The 16,827-nt window shown below is 37.6% G+C and overlaps 1 protein-coding gene across 3 annotated transcripts in view; it reads left to right on the top strand.

The window, feature by feature from the left end:
* Positions 1 to 16,827, top strand: part of LOC131146288 (uncharacterized) — a 73,513-nt gene that overhangs the window by 37,842 nt on the left and 18,844 nt on the right. For all 3 annotated transcript variants that reach the window (XM_058095770.1, XM_058095769.1, XM_058095771.1), the window contains exon 6: positions 6,850 to 6,919. In XM_058095770.1, the coding sequence (XP_057951753.1) occupies positions 6,850 to 6,919 (70 nt within the window). The remainder of the gene's footprint in view (positions 1 to 6,849; positions 6,920 to 16,827) is intronic.

The following is a 16,827-nucleotide window of genomic DNA, read 5'->3' as shown; positions in this document are numbered from 1 at the left end:
TATGGGAAAATGAGAAGGAATTTGATGAGGGAGTTGGATGTGGGTGGGGAGGGAGAATTATCAATTACCCTCGTTGGATTGGCTTTGAGATCACTAATTTCTTTAATAATATGTAGTTTGAGGATGTTTGTAAACTGATGGTTGGGGGGTTACAGTGGAATCCCATTTCTAGAGATCAAATGTGATGGTTGGAGAGATTTTTTGATGAGGAGGAGGTGAGGGTGGTAGTTTTTGGTATGGAGAGGGATAAGGCTCCGGGTCTGGATGTCTTTAAGGGTAGTCCTTTTTTTTTTTTTTTTAAGACTATTGGGATATCATTGAAGGCAATTTTTTAAAAAGTCTTTACTAAATTTTACGGGAATGGGATTTTGAGCAAGGGTCTGATTTCCAACTTTATTGCATTGGTGCCTAAGAAATCTAGATCTATTTAGGTAGAGGACTTCAGTCCTATTAGTTTAGTTTCTAGTGTTTATAAGATTATCCCCAAAGTACTAGCTATAGGGCTGAGTGCGGTACTTGATAAGATTATATCTACTGCCTAAGGTGTGTTTGTTGGGGGGAAGACAAATAGTGGATGCTATTTTGGTGGCTAATGAGGTGGTGGAGGATATTCATAGGAAAAAGAAGAGGGGGTCCATTTTTAAATTGGATTTTGAGAAAGCCTATGATATAGTTAGTTGGAGTCTCTTGGATAAAATATTTTTCAAGAAACGGTTTGGTGAGTGTTGTCACCGGTGGATAAGAGGCTGTTTGTCCAAGGGTGTGGTTCTCTGTAGTTGTGAATGGTGAACATAGTCTTGGTTTAGGGCTTCGAGAGGTATTAGACGAGGACACCCACTTTCCCTCTTTTTGTTTGTTCTAGACTTCTAGTAGCCGATGTTTTGAGTAGGATGGTGGATAGAGCAATGGATCGAGGGTTGGTGAAAGGGTTGGCAATGAGGAGAGAGGGAGTGGTGATTTCTCATCTTTAGTTAGCTATCATTTTCTTTTTAGATTTCCAATCTCATAAAATCCACAAATCTTAGCCCTTTCCTCTCACATAAAGCTGTTGGAAACCAAAGATTCCTTTTAAAGTCTAGCCTTCATTTGGACCTTAATTCTTAACAAGATCAACACAAATGATATCCTAGAAAAAAGGAGGCCTTGCAAAGTCCTTATTCCAGAGCATGATGTGCGATGAATCTAATGAGACTATTAGTCTTTTTTTCATTCATTGTAAGGTGGCAAGATGCATGTGGAACAATTTGTTTCATACTCTTGTGAGTATTGGATGACTCCAGCTACAATTCATGATTTTTTGGAAGTGTATTTTTGGGGTTTCAAAAGAAGGGGAGAAAGAATATTTTGGGATTGCGCTGTTTTTACAATCTTGTGGCCACTTTGGCTGGAAAGGAATGCTAGAGTTTTTAAAGATCAAAAGACTTCTCCAAGATTGCTTTGGGAGAAAGTTATTTTTCTTGCTTTTTTTGAACTCATTTCTTTTGGAATTTTTTTGGTGGGGGGGGGGGGGGTGTTCTTTTGTTGTTTGATATTCAAAGGGGTTGTAACACAGCTTTGATGTAATTTGTTAGTTTTTTCCCCTTCTTTTCTTTTGCACTTTTTATTGGGGGATTTGTTATCCTCATTTCGTTGTAATTATGTTTAATTTGTAATAGATTTTTTTTTTTAATAATGTACAAAAAAAAATCATTTTGAGATGATCATAGCCCTTCTTTCAGGAGTGTTTTGGGTATTTTCCAAGTTTTTGAGAGGTGTTGAGGTTGAAAATTAACATGGCGAAAAGTGGTTTAGCAACTATAAATCTGCTTGTTGAGCACGCTAGTGAGTGATCCTCTAATGTGGGGTGTGGATTATTGGAGTGGCCTTTGACTTATTTAGGGGTCCCTTTGGGGGGAATCCAAGATTTGCAGATTTTTGGAATCTGGTAGTGGAAAGGGTGGTGAAGCCTTTAAATGGTTGAAGGGGGGCTCTTTCTTTGGTTGGGGTTAGAATCACTCTTATTTAGGCTTGGCTGTATAATATTCCATTGTATTATTATTATTATTATTATTATTATTATTATTATTATTATTATTATTATTATTATTATTATTATTATTATTATTATTATTATTCTTATTATTATTGTTGTTGTTGTTATTATTATTATTATTATTATTATTATTATTATTATTATTATTATTATTATTATTATTATTATTATTATTATTCTTCTTCTTCTTCTACTTATTCTTCTTCTGCTTCTTCTTCTTCTTATTCTTCTTCTTCTTCTTCTTCTTCTTCTTCTTCTTCTCCTTCTGCTGCTTCTGCTTCTTCTACTTCTGCTACTTCTTCTTCTTCTTCTTCTTCTTCTTCTTCTTCTTCTTCTTCTTCTTCTTCTTCTTCTTCTTCTTCTTCTCCTTCTTATTTCTATTCTTCTTTCTTCTTCTTCTTCTTCTTCTTCTTCTTCTTCATTCTTCATTATTCTTCTTCTTTGTTTTTTTTTCCGTCTTCCGTGGGGGGATTCCTGGTGAGATTGATAAAATTATGAGTGTCTTCTTGTGGTCAAGAGTTGAGGGTTTTAGGGATCATTTAGTAAGTTGGGAAGAGGTTTGTAGGTGTAAATGGAGGGAGGGCTGCGTGTGAATGGGTGGGATACTAGTGTTAGTTTATGATGTACTTTGAAGAGTCCATGGAGATCTCTCTTTTAGATTTACTCCTTTTACTAAATTTGTGATGGGAAGGTGTTCTCATATTCCTTTTTGGGAAGACCCTTGGTTGGGGAATGATGTCTTATCAAATTCTTTTCCTTGTCTCTTCTATTTGAGCTCAAGGCAGAATAGTGTTATTTCCCCCTTCGTGGTTGATATAGTTAGCCCGTTGGTCTCTTAGAATTTTCATTTTAGGACATCTTTTAATGATAGAGAGCTGGTGGAGTTATCTTCCTTGTCTTTATTGAATAATTGTCATCTTTCTACAGGTGAGGATGTTCAGTCTTCGTCTTTGGATCATTCAGGGATATATTCTTACAAATAATTTTATGAGTTCCTGATCCATTCTAATTCTTTTTTCCCTATGCATTCATTTATTTAAAAGGCCAAAGCACCCCCAAAAATTAAGGCTTTTATTTGGTGGGCTGTGTGTCACGGACCGCCAATTTAAACTCATTTAACGGGCCGCGTGGCACTCGTCGAGGCTCCCCCTCGACGAGTCAGCCAACAACTATACATTCGATCCAGCTGTCATGAACACTCAAGAGGTTTTCAAAAGCCATCATAGGCATGAAATATCAGTTCCAACAATAATGAATTCATGAAGACAAGCAACCTTCATACTCAATGACATGTGGAGCTAGTTGTTATATTCAATCAACAAGACAACCACACAAGCCATCATCCGTGTTATTCAACATCTAGCATAAAAATCTCTGGCGAGGGCAAGTGGAGACATCTCTCCTCCCCATTTAACCAAGTTCACACTATCAACCCCTAACATTCTCCCCCACTCACTCTATCAACGACCTCGTCGATGTATTTGTAAAAAGAAAAACTTCACACTCTTGCTGTTGACGACCTTCGTCATTGACTACATGTCTACTAGGTTATACTCTACATATTTAGTATCTACTCTATATGACTAATCCAAGGTATGAGGGAACCATGAAATACTCACTTGTAAAAAGCTGAAGAGATAAATGACTCATCCATTGTGTGAGTTAACTACAACTACTGACTGGTAAAGAGCTAAAAAGGGGTACAACTCATCGACTATGTGGGATAACGACGACAACTAACAGGTAAGGGTTTGAAAAAGGATACAAGTCATCGGCTATATGAGGTAACCATGACAACTGACAGGTAAAGAACCGAAAAGATATACGACTCATCCATTCCAGTTGATTGTCTTTTGGGTTTTGAAATCTACTGAAACTCTCATTGTAGCATCGTTCAAGTCGTTAAAGGCTTGCAACTATTTATCTTAACTTGGTCGGAGTGTGCAGTGTTCACCTTGCCTACCCCTTTTCGTGTGTTTGGCGTGTCACCCTGCCTACTTTCCTAGGTACTTGGCGGGAACCATTATCCTATCTTTGCCATACCAACCGAAGCGTGCATCATTTACCCTGCCAAGCCTTTAGCGCTTGGTGTGACACCTTACCTGCTTTCATGGGCGCTTGGAGTGAACCATTACCTTCTCTCTGTAGTCTTACTGGAAGTCCTTTGCTCACTTACCCATCAAATTGTCATGGATTCTTTTCCCATCCTCTGTTCGCGCAATATAAGCAACGATCTCAATTAACTTCCGTAGGGCGGCCTCAAGCTCTATTGGCACAAACCCATGGGATTCTGGATTGCATCCGGCCTTGATGTCTTTCAGCCTATTCAAGGCTTCCGATAGCTCAACATTCTCTGACAGACCTCAAGCTCTATTGGTCTGTTTTCTACAGGGAAGCCTCAAGTTCTATTGGCTCTACCCTTTGGGACAATGAATGGCATCACTCCCTTGATATGTTTCAGCCTACTCAAGGTTTCCAATAACTCAATATTCTTTGGCAGACCTAAAGCTCTATTGGTCTACCTCTCGTAGGGAGGCCTCAAGCTCTATTGGCACTACCCCTTTGGGATCATGGATGGCATCATGTTGGCGATGTAATTCAGCCTATTCAAGGCGACAACTCAATACTCTTCGGCAGACCTCAAGCTCTATTGGTCTGCTTCTCGTAGGGAGGCCTCAATCTCTATTGGCACTACCCCTTGGGATGATGGATGGCATCACACCCACGATGTGTTTCTGACTGCTCAATCCTCCTTTCGAATACCGCAAATTCTGTTTGTCTTTCTCCTTCACGAGATGGGAGATGACATTATGCCCTCAATGTATTTCAACCTATTCTCGAGGCTTTCAACTACTCCATACCAGGGATTTTCATACATGGAGTGACTTACTCAAGTTTCATAATTCTATTTTCAAAATCAATTTTCTCTTTGGCGACCTTAAATTCAATTGGCACGCCTTTCTCTTAAGTCATCCCTTGCCTTACATGCCTCCACATTGTTTTGTTTTACAAAATTTTAAATTCTCATTTTGCAACTCATAGTGTTCACGCCCATCGGGCTCACACAAACCATGCTCTGATACCAACTGTCACGGACCGCCAATTTAAACTCAATTAACGGACTGCGTGGCACTCGTAGAGGCTCTCACTTGACGAGTCAGCCAACAACTATACATTTGATCCGGCTATCATGAACACTCGAGAGGTTTTCGAAAGCCATCACAGGCATGAAATATCAGTTCCAACAATAATGAATTCATGAAGACAAGCGACCTTCATAGTCAATGACATGTGGAACTAGTTGTTATATTCAATCAACAAGACAACCACACAAGTCATCATCCGAGTAATTCAACATCCAGCATAAAAACCCCTGGCGAGGGCAAGTGAAGACATCTCTCCTCCCCATTTAACCGAGGTCACACTGTCAATCCCTAACACCGTGCTTAATAAAATCAATACCAGTAACTAGTTGCAGATTAGGAGACCTTTGAAGGCTCTATCTCCAGATGTTCGTGTGCTCTGCTATAAGAATTCTTAGACAGCATCTCATCTTTTTCTGCTCTGTGATTTTGCTTGGAGGATTTGGAATAAGTTATTTGGTATTTTGGGAGAAAATTGGGTTTGTCCTCTATTGATGGAGTAACTGTTGGCTACTTCATTTGGGGGTTTTGGAAGGTGGAAGGATAGGGCTGTGTTAAGGAATGTGGTGTTTTTGCAGTGTTGTGGGCGTTATGGTTGGAGCATAAGGCATGGATCTTTTTGGGGGAAAAAACTGAATTGGCAGTGGATTTCTTTGGGGGAAAAAACTGAATTGGCAGCTGGTTTGGGAAAAAGTTCACTACTGGGCCTCTTTGCGGTGCGTTGGGCTTGGTTTTTTAAGCCGAATTAGCTTTCTGGAAGTTCAATGAGATTGGAGGAATCTTTTGACTTTATTTTTCCTTTTCTTTCTTTGCTGTTTTTTAGTTTTTTCCTTCTGGTTTGCTCCATAATTTTTTCTGGAGATTTCTTATTCTGCTTTTTGTAAATTCTTCTCTTATTAGTGAAATCTCTTCTTTTGCTATTAAAAAGAAAAAGACAATCCCCTGTTTTCCTCTGTTTTAATGAATGCCTTGGATTAACAAACTCATCCAACAGAAAAGCAAAAATGATTCCAGTCTCTAATGTAACAAACTCCCAGATGCTTTAAACCATGATTCCAGCCTCCATAAAATCTTACTATATGGTTCTGAGAATCAACAGCCTCAATCAAACCATATCTCAAAAAATTGACTAATCATCAACAACAACAAAAATTAGATTCTGATTTCCATAAGGTCAAACAGTCATCTACAGGAAAATAGTTTTTAAAAAAATTGATTCAAATTAACAGGAAATAAAAATAAAATAAAATATGATTCTGAGAATTGGTGCTAGGTCAAATAGTCACTAAACTTGGGGGAAAAAAAACAGGCATATCAATAGACAATATACAGAGCCCAATTTGAATAAACAGCAAAAAAAATTCCAATTCTCAGATTGGTACTGGGCTGAAGAGCAGGCGAACAGGAAAACAAATGGATCGTATCAACAGAAGAAATAAATAGCTTGATTCTGAACAAAAAAAAAAAAAAGGGAAAAAAAATATCATCAGCCATTGTTTTTGTTAGCAAGATTCAACATATATGACCTCTAGGTTGTGGAATATTTGTAAAATTCATGTGTTGTGGGTACAAACTAGAGCATTTTGTAAATGTATTGCCTTTAAATTTAAAATATTTGTTTCATGTTGAGTTTTATATTTACTAATTTCTCCATTTTTTAAAAACCCTATCTAGCACTTTTGGGTTGCAATCTCTATGGTTTTCTTCATCGCCGCCACACTATTCACCCTTTTTAAGCTATGTGGTAATTTCTCTGTCTACCAATTTACTCCCTTACTTTTAATTTATGAAGCTTTTTTGTTTCTTTGTATTGATTATGAGCTTTAGCTCCCAATTTCTGTTTTCCTTTGATTTAACATTATTAATGGTGTATCATTTATTGAAAACCAGTCTGATGACCATGGCTTGATTTTATCTTTATCTTATTTTGGGTTGTTTTCTGATGAAACATGAAAGCTGATTGGGGAATAAAAATATCTTTGTTAGATTCACAGCATTGTATAATTTGAATTTGTATTGTATAATGTATTACCTAGGACTTTTGCACAATCAGGTGCAACAAGACTTCCTTTTGGTCAGTTTGAAGAATTAAAATATGGCCTAGAGGCTAGAGTCAGATGTGTTTTCCAGTTGTCCTAAGTGGTTGGAATCTTGGATCTTTATGATCTTTCTTTCATGTACAGTGCTTTGCTTAAAAAATAATTTAAAACTTGGCTAGATCATGAACACTCAGAGAGTATAGAAGTGTTAAAACTTGGCTAGAAGCTTCAGCAAGCTTCTTCTCATCACCTGAATGGTGTTTTAGATGGAAGGAATTCTACCTATTTAGCATGCCTAGCTGAGGAGGCCTTCTGAGATTAAATTTGCTCAAGTGCTAGGTGATCATAGTATATGAGTATATGACAAACTCCTTGGGTAGTAGATAATGCCTCCGCTTCCTACGTACATGCACTGTATCCTAAACTCTTTTTGTATGTGGTCTATTTCAACTTAGCTTCATTGTGTTTCTCTTAGAAATAGGCCAAGGACTAACAGCTAACTTGACAGTCCATACTATTGTTACCAGACAACCTCAAAAGACTACTAAAGTCTGAATGTGATGAAAAAAAAAAGTGCCTGAAATATCTTGATTTTTTTCTCCTTGAAATTTTTGGCAGCAGCGACTGTGGATTAAGGTAGCTCCCTTTTCTTAATACAGTTAGTGAAAGGAGTCATGATGGTGTGCTGAAATTACTAATGAACCGCCTATGGAGGGTTGTTAACTGGGGGTGTACAAAATTTACTGAAAAACTGAAGACGAGACTGAAACCGAACTGTTTTACATTCATTTGAATTTTCGGTTTTGTTTTTTTTCAAAAAATTTAAAATCGGTTTTGGCTTATGTATTAATTAAATAAATATTATGCATTTTACAGTTTAAAATTAAATTTTTTAAAAATTTTTTAATGATAAAATTGTTGACAAAAATGATTTATTTCCAGTCATTGTTTTTACCAATGTTTTAAAAGGCAAATGCGCAAGGCGAGGCGTTTTAACCCTCAAAAGGCGAGGCATAGGCCTTAAGGCGTTTGGGCGTAAGCCTTTTGAGAATTTGTTTTTTAAGATAAAAATTTGTTAAATAAATTATATATATTTAAAATAAAGTAAAAGTTAAGAAAATCACATATATAATGTAAAAAAGAAAAACTAGATGTACTTCGCAAAATACTTGTTGGCCATTCTAAAATTGCTAACTTGAATACATGACATAAATTATGACAAGAGATAGCTATACCATTACAAAGTTCAAACTATTTTCATGACGTAAGATGCAAGTCCAGTTATTTTGGAAAGGTTGAGGTTCAAGACTTTTAGAAATAAACTCATATTATGACATTCCTTTTGTACAAACATGTAGTTAAAATTTTCTAACCAATTCTAACTTGAGAATCACGCACCCAAAATGCGTAAGCTTCAACTGAAAACGCGCAAAAGGTGTGCTTTTTTGTAAAAATGCGTAAGCCTCAACATGTAATGCATTAGCTTTTTTGGAATTTGGTATTTTAGATTAAGCCTCAAGGCGTTTTAAGCGTGTCTTGCCTGAGGCGAGCCTCGATTGAGCCTTTTAAAACACTGGTTTTTACTAAAGCAGGGAAAGGTAGGGCATGAAAATATTTATAGAACTGGGAGAGGGCTATTTCCTTCTTCCAAATTGATGTGGGACAAATGAAGTGGTGTCCATGCCATGGCTTTCAAAATCAGAATCAAACTCTCCAGCCTACTGTTCTCCATCCCGTGAAACTCAGCTTTCTCCTTCAATTCTAATACTTTAGATTTAAATAGTTTTTCCATCATCACTTCTGAGAGCTCTACCAAGTACCAACCTTCCTCTTAGCAGAATTATGTTGCAACCCCAAGCTCTGTAGCTCCTCCATTGTCTTCCACACTTTCAGAAGGTAATGCAGCAGTGCAGCACTTCTCCACTCCCTGCTACTTGTCCCACATCAGGTGCCCACCCCCCCCCAAACAAAAAAATAAAAAATAAAAACCACCATGCAGAGCTCAATCAAATTGTTAAAAATGTCTTAAAATCTGGTTGAGAGATGTGGGCCTGTTGCTTTGCACAGCTGCAAATGATGTGGGCTTAATCTAGTTCCACGTAGTTAATGGATTTAAACCAGTTAAAAAACTGAACTGAACTGATAAATCTGTGTTCTAAGATTTAACCAAACTGAAGTTTCCTGTTCAGTTTCGGTTTAGTATAAATTAAAACTGATAATTTCAGTTTGGTTATTGGTTTTGCCCAAAACCAAATTGTATAAAACCAATTACACCCCTATTGCTAACCCATAGAAACTATGCACCTTAGAACTGATTTTGGCTCTAGCCAATCTAAAATAGGTTTTGCAATGAGGAATAAGGCCCAAGGTAGAAATGATATATCCTAAGAAAATGACACAAGTTTGGGGGAAGGAACATTCCTTAACCTAGTAACGGTGAGAACCTTACAAAGGTCACCCTGGTTGCATATCAAGATGTTGTCAAACCAGACAACAAAGATCTTATCTATGAAAGTTCGTAGCAGTTACGTCATGATCCTTGCAAGTGTTTTGTGTGCATTGACAGCAAAAGGCATGATGAGCCACTTGTAGAGGCCAGCTTGGGTTTCTAAGGCGGCGTCCACTTATCCTTGGGTCGGATCCTGATATGATGATAACTGTTGTGAAGATTAAATTTCAAATAAATCCTAGTGTCAAGGAACTGATCCGACATATGCTCTAACTTAGGAATGGAGATCTGCATTCAATAGTGACTTTGCTGATAGCTCTACTATTAACACATTATCCAACTGCCATCTATCTTAGGATTTGTAGGCTTCTTGTGGCACACAAACTTGTAGAGGCCAGCTTGGATTTCTAAGGTGGCTTCCACTTATCCTTGGGTCGGATCCTGATATGATGATAACTGTTGTGAAGACTTAGCTCCAAATAAATCCTAGTGTCAAGGAACTGATCCGACATATGCTCTAACTTAGGAATGGAGATCTGCATTCAATAGTGACTTTGTTGATAGCTCTACTATTAACACATTCTCCAACTGCCATCTATCTTTGGATTTGTAGGCTTCTTGTGGCACACGAGCTATGATGGTTTTAATGTGCTTTCTTGTAGGAGGCAACCTAATGGGCATCTCCTTAGATGTTGCATCCTGAAACTCACTCAACAAATGGTAATCTCTAGGATTGAGTGTCTCCAGATTTAGACGTGAAATTAAATTCCCCTTTTGTTGCCAGTTAAACATAGACCATTGGAGTTGGGTTTACCTTACTTTCTTTCCTAAATTTCATATGGGTCGAGATGTGGCACCTCCCTACGGTAGATGCTGGCGAGTTATCCTTCAAGTCTACATTCTTCTTTGTTGGTTTTGGTAGTTTCATATTTATCTTCCCAATACAATGTTTAAACACAAGTATTCTTGTCCAAAGTTATGGGTGTCGACATCATGAATCTTGGGGCAACAAAGTAAGAGACTCAGTACCTCCATGGACAAAACATCACACAATATCTCTGCAGATTATTCACATATCCGAATGAGTGCGCTATTACCCTCAAAAACTGGCAGAGGTCTTATCTAATCAGGTAACTATATAAGGATGTGCGTGATGTTGGGGCCTGGGATTCAATCTCATTAGAGTTCACTTTGACACTATGTTCATGGACTTTTAACAAGTGTGTAGACTTCATTCCACACTTAAGTATATGGAAGGTACTAGTGTGCTTCCATGCTTTAGAATCTGTCGGAGTGGCCTCTTCTTCTCAGCCCTCGGGGTTGGGGCAATTTAAAGGTCTATTTAGGTTTTTCCTTTGCCTTTAGGGTCCTCATCTTCAGGCTCTGTGGTTAGGGAAATGATGAGGCATTGTTCAACAATGCGTCTCTTTGCATGACACTCAAGAGTGTGTTGGTTGGGAAGAAGTGGAGAGAGGAGAAAAGAAACTAATATAAGAGGAGAAGAAAGAGAAAAAATAGTTCTTCCCTGTGTGTTTGGTTCAACAGAGAGAAACATGAGGAAATCTATTTTTTCCCTTGTTCGGTTCAACTATGTGCAAGAAAAGAAATGAAACAGTATACAGTTAATTTACAATATTACCCTTGTAAAATAGCGCAGGTTAATGAGCCAATTTATGATATATAAAGTAAAAGCTTTTTACATTATGAAAAGAACACATATATTTGTTTAGATTAATCCAGTTGAACCAGATTCCATTAATGCGGAGCAAATCTGCATGTACGTTGAACTCCATAATCGCAATATTCTTGTTGGCTGTATTTTTTAGTAATAATCAAACCCTGTAGAAAATAAAATAACACACATAAGATTTGTGATTTTAATAAATTTCATTTTTGTTAAGGAGCATAATTATCTTTTTGCTAAAGAAGGAAAAAGGTGGGCCTTTCTCTCGCATCTTTTTTTCTTTCACTTCTCTCCTTCTTCTTCTTCACTTTTCTCCCCTCTATATGTGAACCAAACACAAGAAGTGAAGAGAAACAATTTCTTCTCTCTTCTCTCCAGTTCTCTCTAGCCACTGTCACTGGAAAGATTACATGAATGAGCTGATCCTCCCTCCTTAGAAAAGGAGGGATGTTGGTTAACCTTTTAACTAGCTACTGGGGTAGATTTGAGTGGGGTTGTAATAGATGCAACAGGAAAAAAACTGAAACTGCAAAGCCCTGGCTGATTTATCGAATGGCACAAACCTAGATTTAGTCACTCTAGTTCAGGGACTGGGGAGCAACTTTCCTTTGTAGTGAAGTCCCACCTTATTAACGCCATTCCTTTACAATGGACCTCATCTTGGTATTCAGGAAATCTTCAACTCACTCCTCAACCAGCCAACCCACCAACAAACTTGGACACAATTTTCATGGATAGAGATATCAAAATGCTACATCAATCCTGAAAATGAGTAATATATGCATCAAAATGTTTAGTTGCTCAAGATTAAGCCACTAATTCAAAGAAGACCTCAAGGCTAAGAAACTAGCCAGTGCCGAAAGAATCCTTGCAAGAACCAGTAAGGGATCAGTAAGAGGTGGAACTGCAGGAGTAGAACCATCAAGTTTCCACGAAACGGTACCAGTAAGTTTTCTAGAAGTTTCTTCTTGGGATGCTAAGCCAGTATGGCAGCCCCTAAGAATGGAACCACATCCATTGCTCTCTGGACTTCTTGTGTGGTTAGTAATAGAACTATAAATGTTCCGGCATCCGTACTGGATACTTCCGCTGTTACCTCTTTTTCGATTACCTTTACTGTCTCTTTGTAAGGTATCCATGAGGTCTGGTATGCTTCGGCCCAACAGGCTCGAGGCATCCTCCATTCCTGACAATCCTTACTTTCTGAAGGAATTTTAGTTTCTGCATTCTGCACTAGATCTTCTTCTTCTTCTGTTAGAGAAACTAGTTCTGGTGCTGCTCTTATCATAGCTAATCTTAACTGACTTAGCTTAAGATTATAAGGAGATTCATCCTCTGAATCTTCCTCCTCTTCTTCATCAGATTCGGAGTATTCTGAGAAAATAGAATATATACTCTCATCATCTGAGTCTATCTCCTTACCCCAAATCGGTTCAAAAAGCAGTTCTGAAGTGTTCTCCATCAAGATACTTTTGAGGCTACCCTTCCTTTTTTTTCTGCTTCTGGACAATTATAAGCCTTATGGCCCTTTTTGCCACAAAACCAACAATAGTCACAATTTTCCAAGGATTTTCCTGTGGACATTTGGGATATCGTCCATATTTCTTTTTGAACGATTCCTTGACATCTTCTCTTGCCCTGCTGGGTCTAAGATATCTTTTCTCTGGGTATTTCTGCCCTTTTTTAGAGCTCTTTTCTTTTCCAAAATTTCTTCCAAGTCTTTCCTTTGACTTTGGATACTTTAGTCTTTTTCTTATGGAAAACTCCATCTACACAGCTAGTTTTTACTCGTTTTGAGTATTTAGTTGGTTTTTGGTTACATCCATATCTTCCTGCTACTCCACTTGTCTTGGGACACCAGTCTGAATTCATATAAGGCATGTTCCTTACATCCTGAAACATATGCCTCTGCATACAATAAAGTCTTATCATTTGCCTTACTGTTTCTGCTCTGATTCCAAGAGTATCTGATACTTCTGTATCTCTCTTTAGTCTCTGCTTAACAACTTGTTTTACCACTTCTGGCCAACTACCGGGTAATTTATTGATAAAGACTTCCTTTGCATACACTTGATCCTGTGGTCCGAGCTTGTAATACCACTATTGATATTCACAAAAAAACTCCTCAAAGTAACGCATGTCACAGATCTGAATCTTTGTGAGAGCCATCCTGGCCTTCTCAACTAGCTCGTCCCCTCTATCAACTAGCGAATATCTTACAAACTCCTGTTTGAGGAAATCAGCTATGATAGCAATTACTTCATCTGGAGTTTTGATGGTGTTAATAATGATGGTACTCACATCTGAGTTCATTTGAAGTATCTCCCAAAAATCTCTAGCATTTCCTCTTTAGTGTGGCTACTGCAAATTTATATGCTTGCTCCAGCGACCAAGATTCAATTCCTCTGCTAAGGATATGATATCTAATATCCATAGCCCAATCATCAATCGCAACTGCGGGATCCTTCTCGCAATTAAGCCTAAGGATGGTTCCGTTCTAGGGTATTCCCTATGGAACACTTTTCCTTGGTCTGAATTCTTCCTAGATAATTGAAAACAGACTCTTGCTGTTTTATCGTGGTTTGGAGCATTTCCTTGAAAGATAACTTCTTTCGCTCCCATGGATGTGGTTCCGTTCTTAGGGGCTGCCATACTGGCTTAGCATCCCAAGATGAAACTTCTGGAAAACTTACTGGTACTGTTTCCCGAAAACTTGATGGTTCTGCTCCTACAGTTCCACCTCTTACTGATCCCTTACTGGTTCTTGCAAGGATTCTTTCGGCACTGGCTTGTTTCTTAGCCTTGAGGTCTTCTACCTCATTAAGCCTTTTATTAATTCTCTTCTGAATCTCTGAGATTTCATTCTCTATCCATTTTTCACGATGAAGAAGCTTATCCAACTCGTCTTGAGCATTTTGGATGTCTTCAGTTAAATCTGAAAAAACCTTTGTTTCATCAATGTCTCTGAGAGCACTCTGAACCTCCTGTTCCTGTGCATCTTCATAGTCTTTAGCAGTATACCTTCCTAGTATGCTACTTCTGACTTGAGACATTTGAGGGTCTTCTCCCCTACTGAGAGATTGTATTTTGTCCTCTTAACTTTTCATTATTTCTCTAATTTTATTCGTGATGGACTGACTATCCTTCATTTTTGAAGATGAATGAGATTTTGGCCGTCTGATTCTAATCCTTGTTCTAATTGCCACTCACACTGCCTAATTCTAGATTGATAAAGACTAACTTGTCTTTCAATCTCTATTAGTTGTGATTCTAGACCTTTTTTAACTCTTTTTAGATCTATCACAATAGGATCTGATTCAAAATTGGCTTTAGAAGAATCTAGTTTGAAGTATTTTTCTCTCCAAACTTCTATTAAATTCTCATAAAATCTTATATTTGATTTTAATGAAGCCTTCTGATAGAAAAGTGACCCTTGTTCTCTATCTCTTCTGCTGATCATAATACAATATTTCTCCTCTTAAGAAACACTGATATTAGGACACAGGCTCCGATACTAATTTCTCGCGAATTAGGTCAGAAGGATCTGGACCATATGAATTAAGACTGTCAAGTAGTAGAAGGATAGTTGGTCAGAGAACCATAAGAATCCCTATCTATGCAGATGAAGATGAAGACCAGTCTCATATAGCATATATGGGAGCATCCATTTTGAGCGTCAAATTCGAAGAATGGGCAACATTAGTTAACATTTCTATCGGTAAGATAGAATGTACAGCCCTTATTGACACTGGGTGTACATGGTCTTGTACTAAGATTAGATTTCCAGAAGTGACTTGGGAATCATAAAATCTTAAGAGTTATAATTGGTAACGGTGATATTCTCTAGATAGGAGAGGTTGCCAAAAATGTAAAAATAAGGATGAATGACAAAGAATATGAGGAGCAAATTCTTGGCCTAATTCCAGAATTACCAGACGATTTCCTTTTGGGAAGTAAATTCCTTAGAAAATATCAGCTGTTTACAATATTTTTAGAAGGAATTATCCAAGACAATCATTTCATTCCGAAGCCCTCAGGTACTACTGTAAAGAATTACATGTTATAGAGGAAGAAAAATCGGGAGAGAAATCTAATTATCAGGAGAGACTTGATAATTGGAAAGAATTGATATCAGGAAGTATTCTAAAGGTAAATCAGTCAGAAGAAGAAAAAGAAAGTAGTCTTGAAGAAATCAAGAAGATGCTTTCAGAAAACTGGTCGGAGAATCCATAAGCATTATGGCAGAAGGTCATGCCAGAAGCTGATATTGTGCTTAAAAATCCCGATACAGTCATTAGGAGTAAAGGGATCAGTTATCCAAATGAAATGATAAAGGAATTTGAGAAACAAATTCCAGAATTATTAAATTTGGGACTCATTAGGAACAGCACGAGTGAGCACAGGAGTGCAGCATTCATGGTGACAAATCATGCCGAGCAAGTACGAGGAAAAGTCAGGATGATTATTGATTATAGAGATCTGAATAAGGAAACGAGAGATGATGGGTATAATTTACCTAATCAAGAGTCTCTTAGAAATAGAATAAGAAGGGAGAAACCTTCAGTTTATTCTAAATTTGATCTCAAATCAGGGTACTGGCAAATAAAGGTAAAAGAAAAAGCAGTAGCTCTTACAGCCTTCACTACGCCCATTGGGCTTTTCGAATGGCTAGTTATGCCATTTGGATTGAAGAATGCCCCGGGAATTTTTCAGAGAAGAATGGATAAAGCATTTGAAGGAATGACTGGATTTGTTCCAGTTTACATTGATGATGTTTTAGTATTTAGTAAAAATACTAAGATCATTTAGAACATTTGAGGCAGGTGGCACCAGTATTTAGAAAAGAGGGAGTGGTTCTTTCAGAAAGGAAAACTATTTAGATGCAACCTCAGATAGAATTTTTAAGCTTAAAAATTTGAGGTAATGAAGAGGAGCTTCAACCACACATAGCAGAAAGACTATGCGAATTCCCTAATGAATTCAATGATAGAAGGCAGTGTCAATGCTTTCTAGGAGTATTGAATTACATTAGAAAATTCATAAAAGATTTGGCAGGAAAGGCAGCACCAATTCAGAAAAAGGTTTCAGTAAAAAATCCTTAGAATTTACTTCAAGGGATACTGAAGTCGTTAAAGTCTTAAAGAAAGAAGTCAAAAATTTGCCAAAATTAGAATATCCAGACGGGATAGAATTAGATATAATTCTGGAAACCGATGCTTTAGATATAGGCTGGGGGTGCGTTTTAAATATCAGGAAGATCGATAAAACAGAACATCTCAGCAGATACTGGAGTGGATGTTTTAATGGAGCAGAACTTAATTACCCAGGTCATGAAAAAGAATTATTGGCAGTCCTTAAAGGAATTAGGGCCAATGAACTTTTCTTGGGTAAACCATTTATCATTAGAACAGATAGTTCCTATGTAAAGCATTTCATGAGAATTAAGTTAAAACGATGCACCCAAACAAGATTGGTTAGAT

The sequence above is a fragment of the Malania oleifera genome, chromosome 13 (genome assembly GCF_029873635.1).
Source record: "Malania oleifera isolate guangnan ecotype guangnan chromosome 13, ASM2987363v1, whole genome shotgun sequence".
Lineage (NCBI taxonomy): Eukaryota > Viridiplantae > Streptophyta > Magnoliopsida > Santalales > Ximeniaceae > Malania > Malania oleifera.
This window is presented reverse-complemented; position numbering and strand designations above follow the sequence as displayed.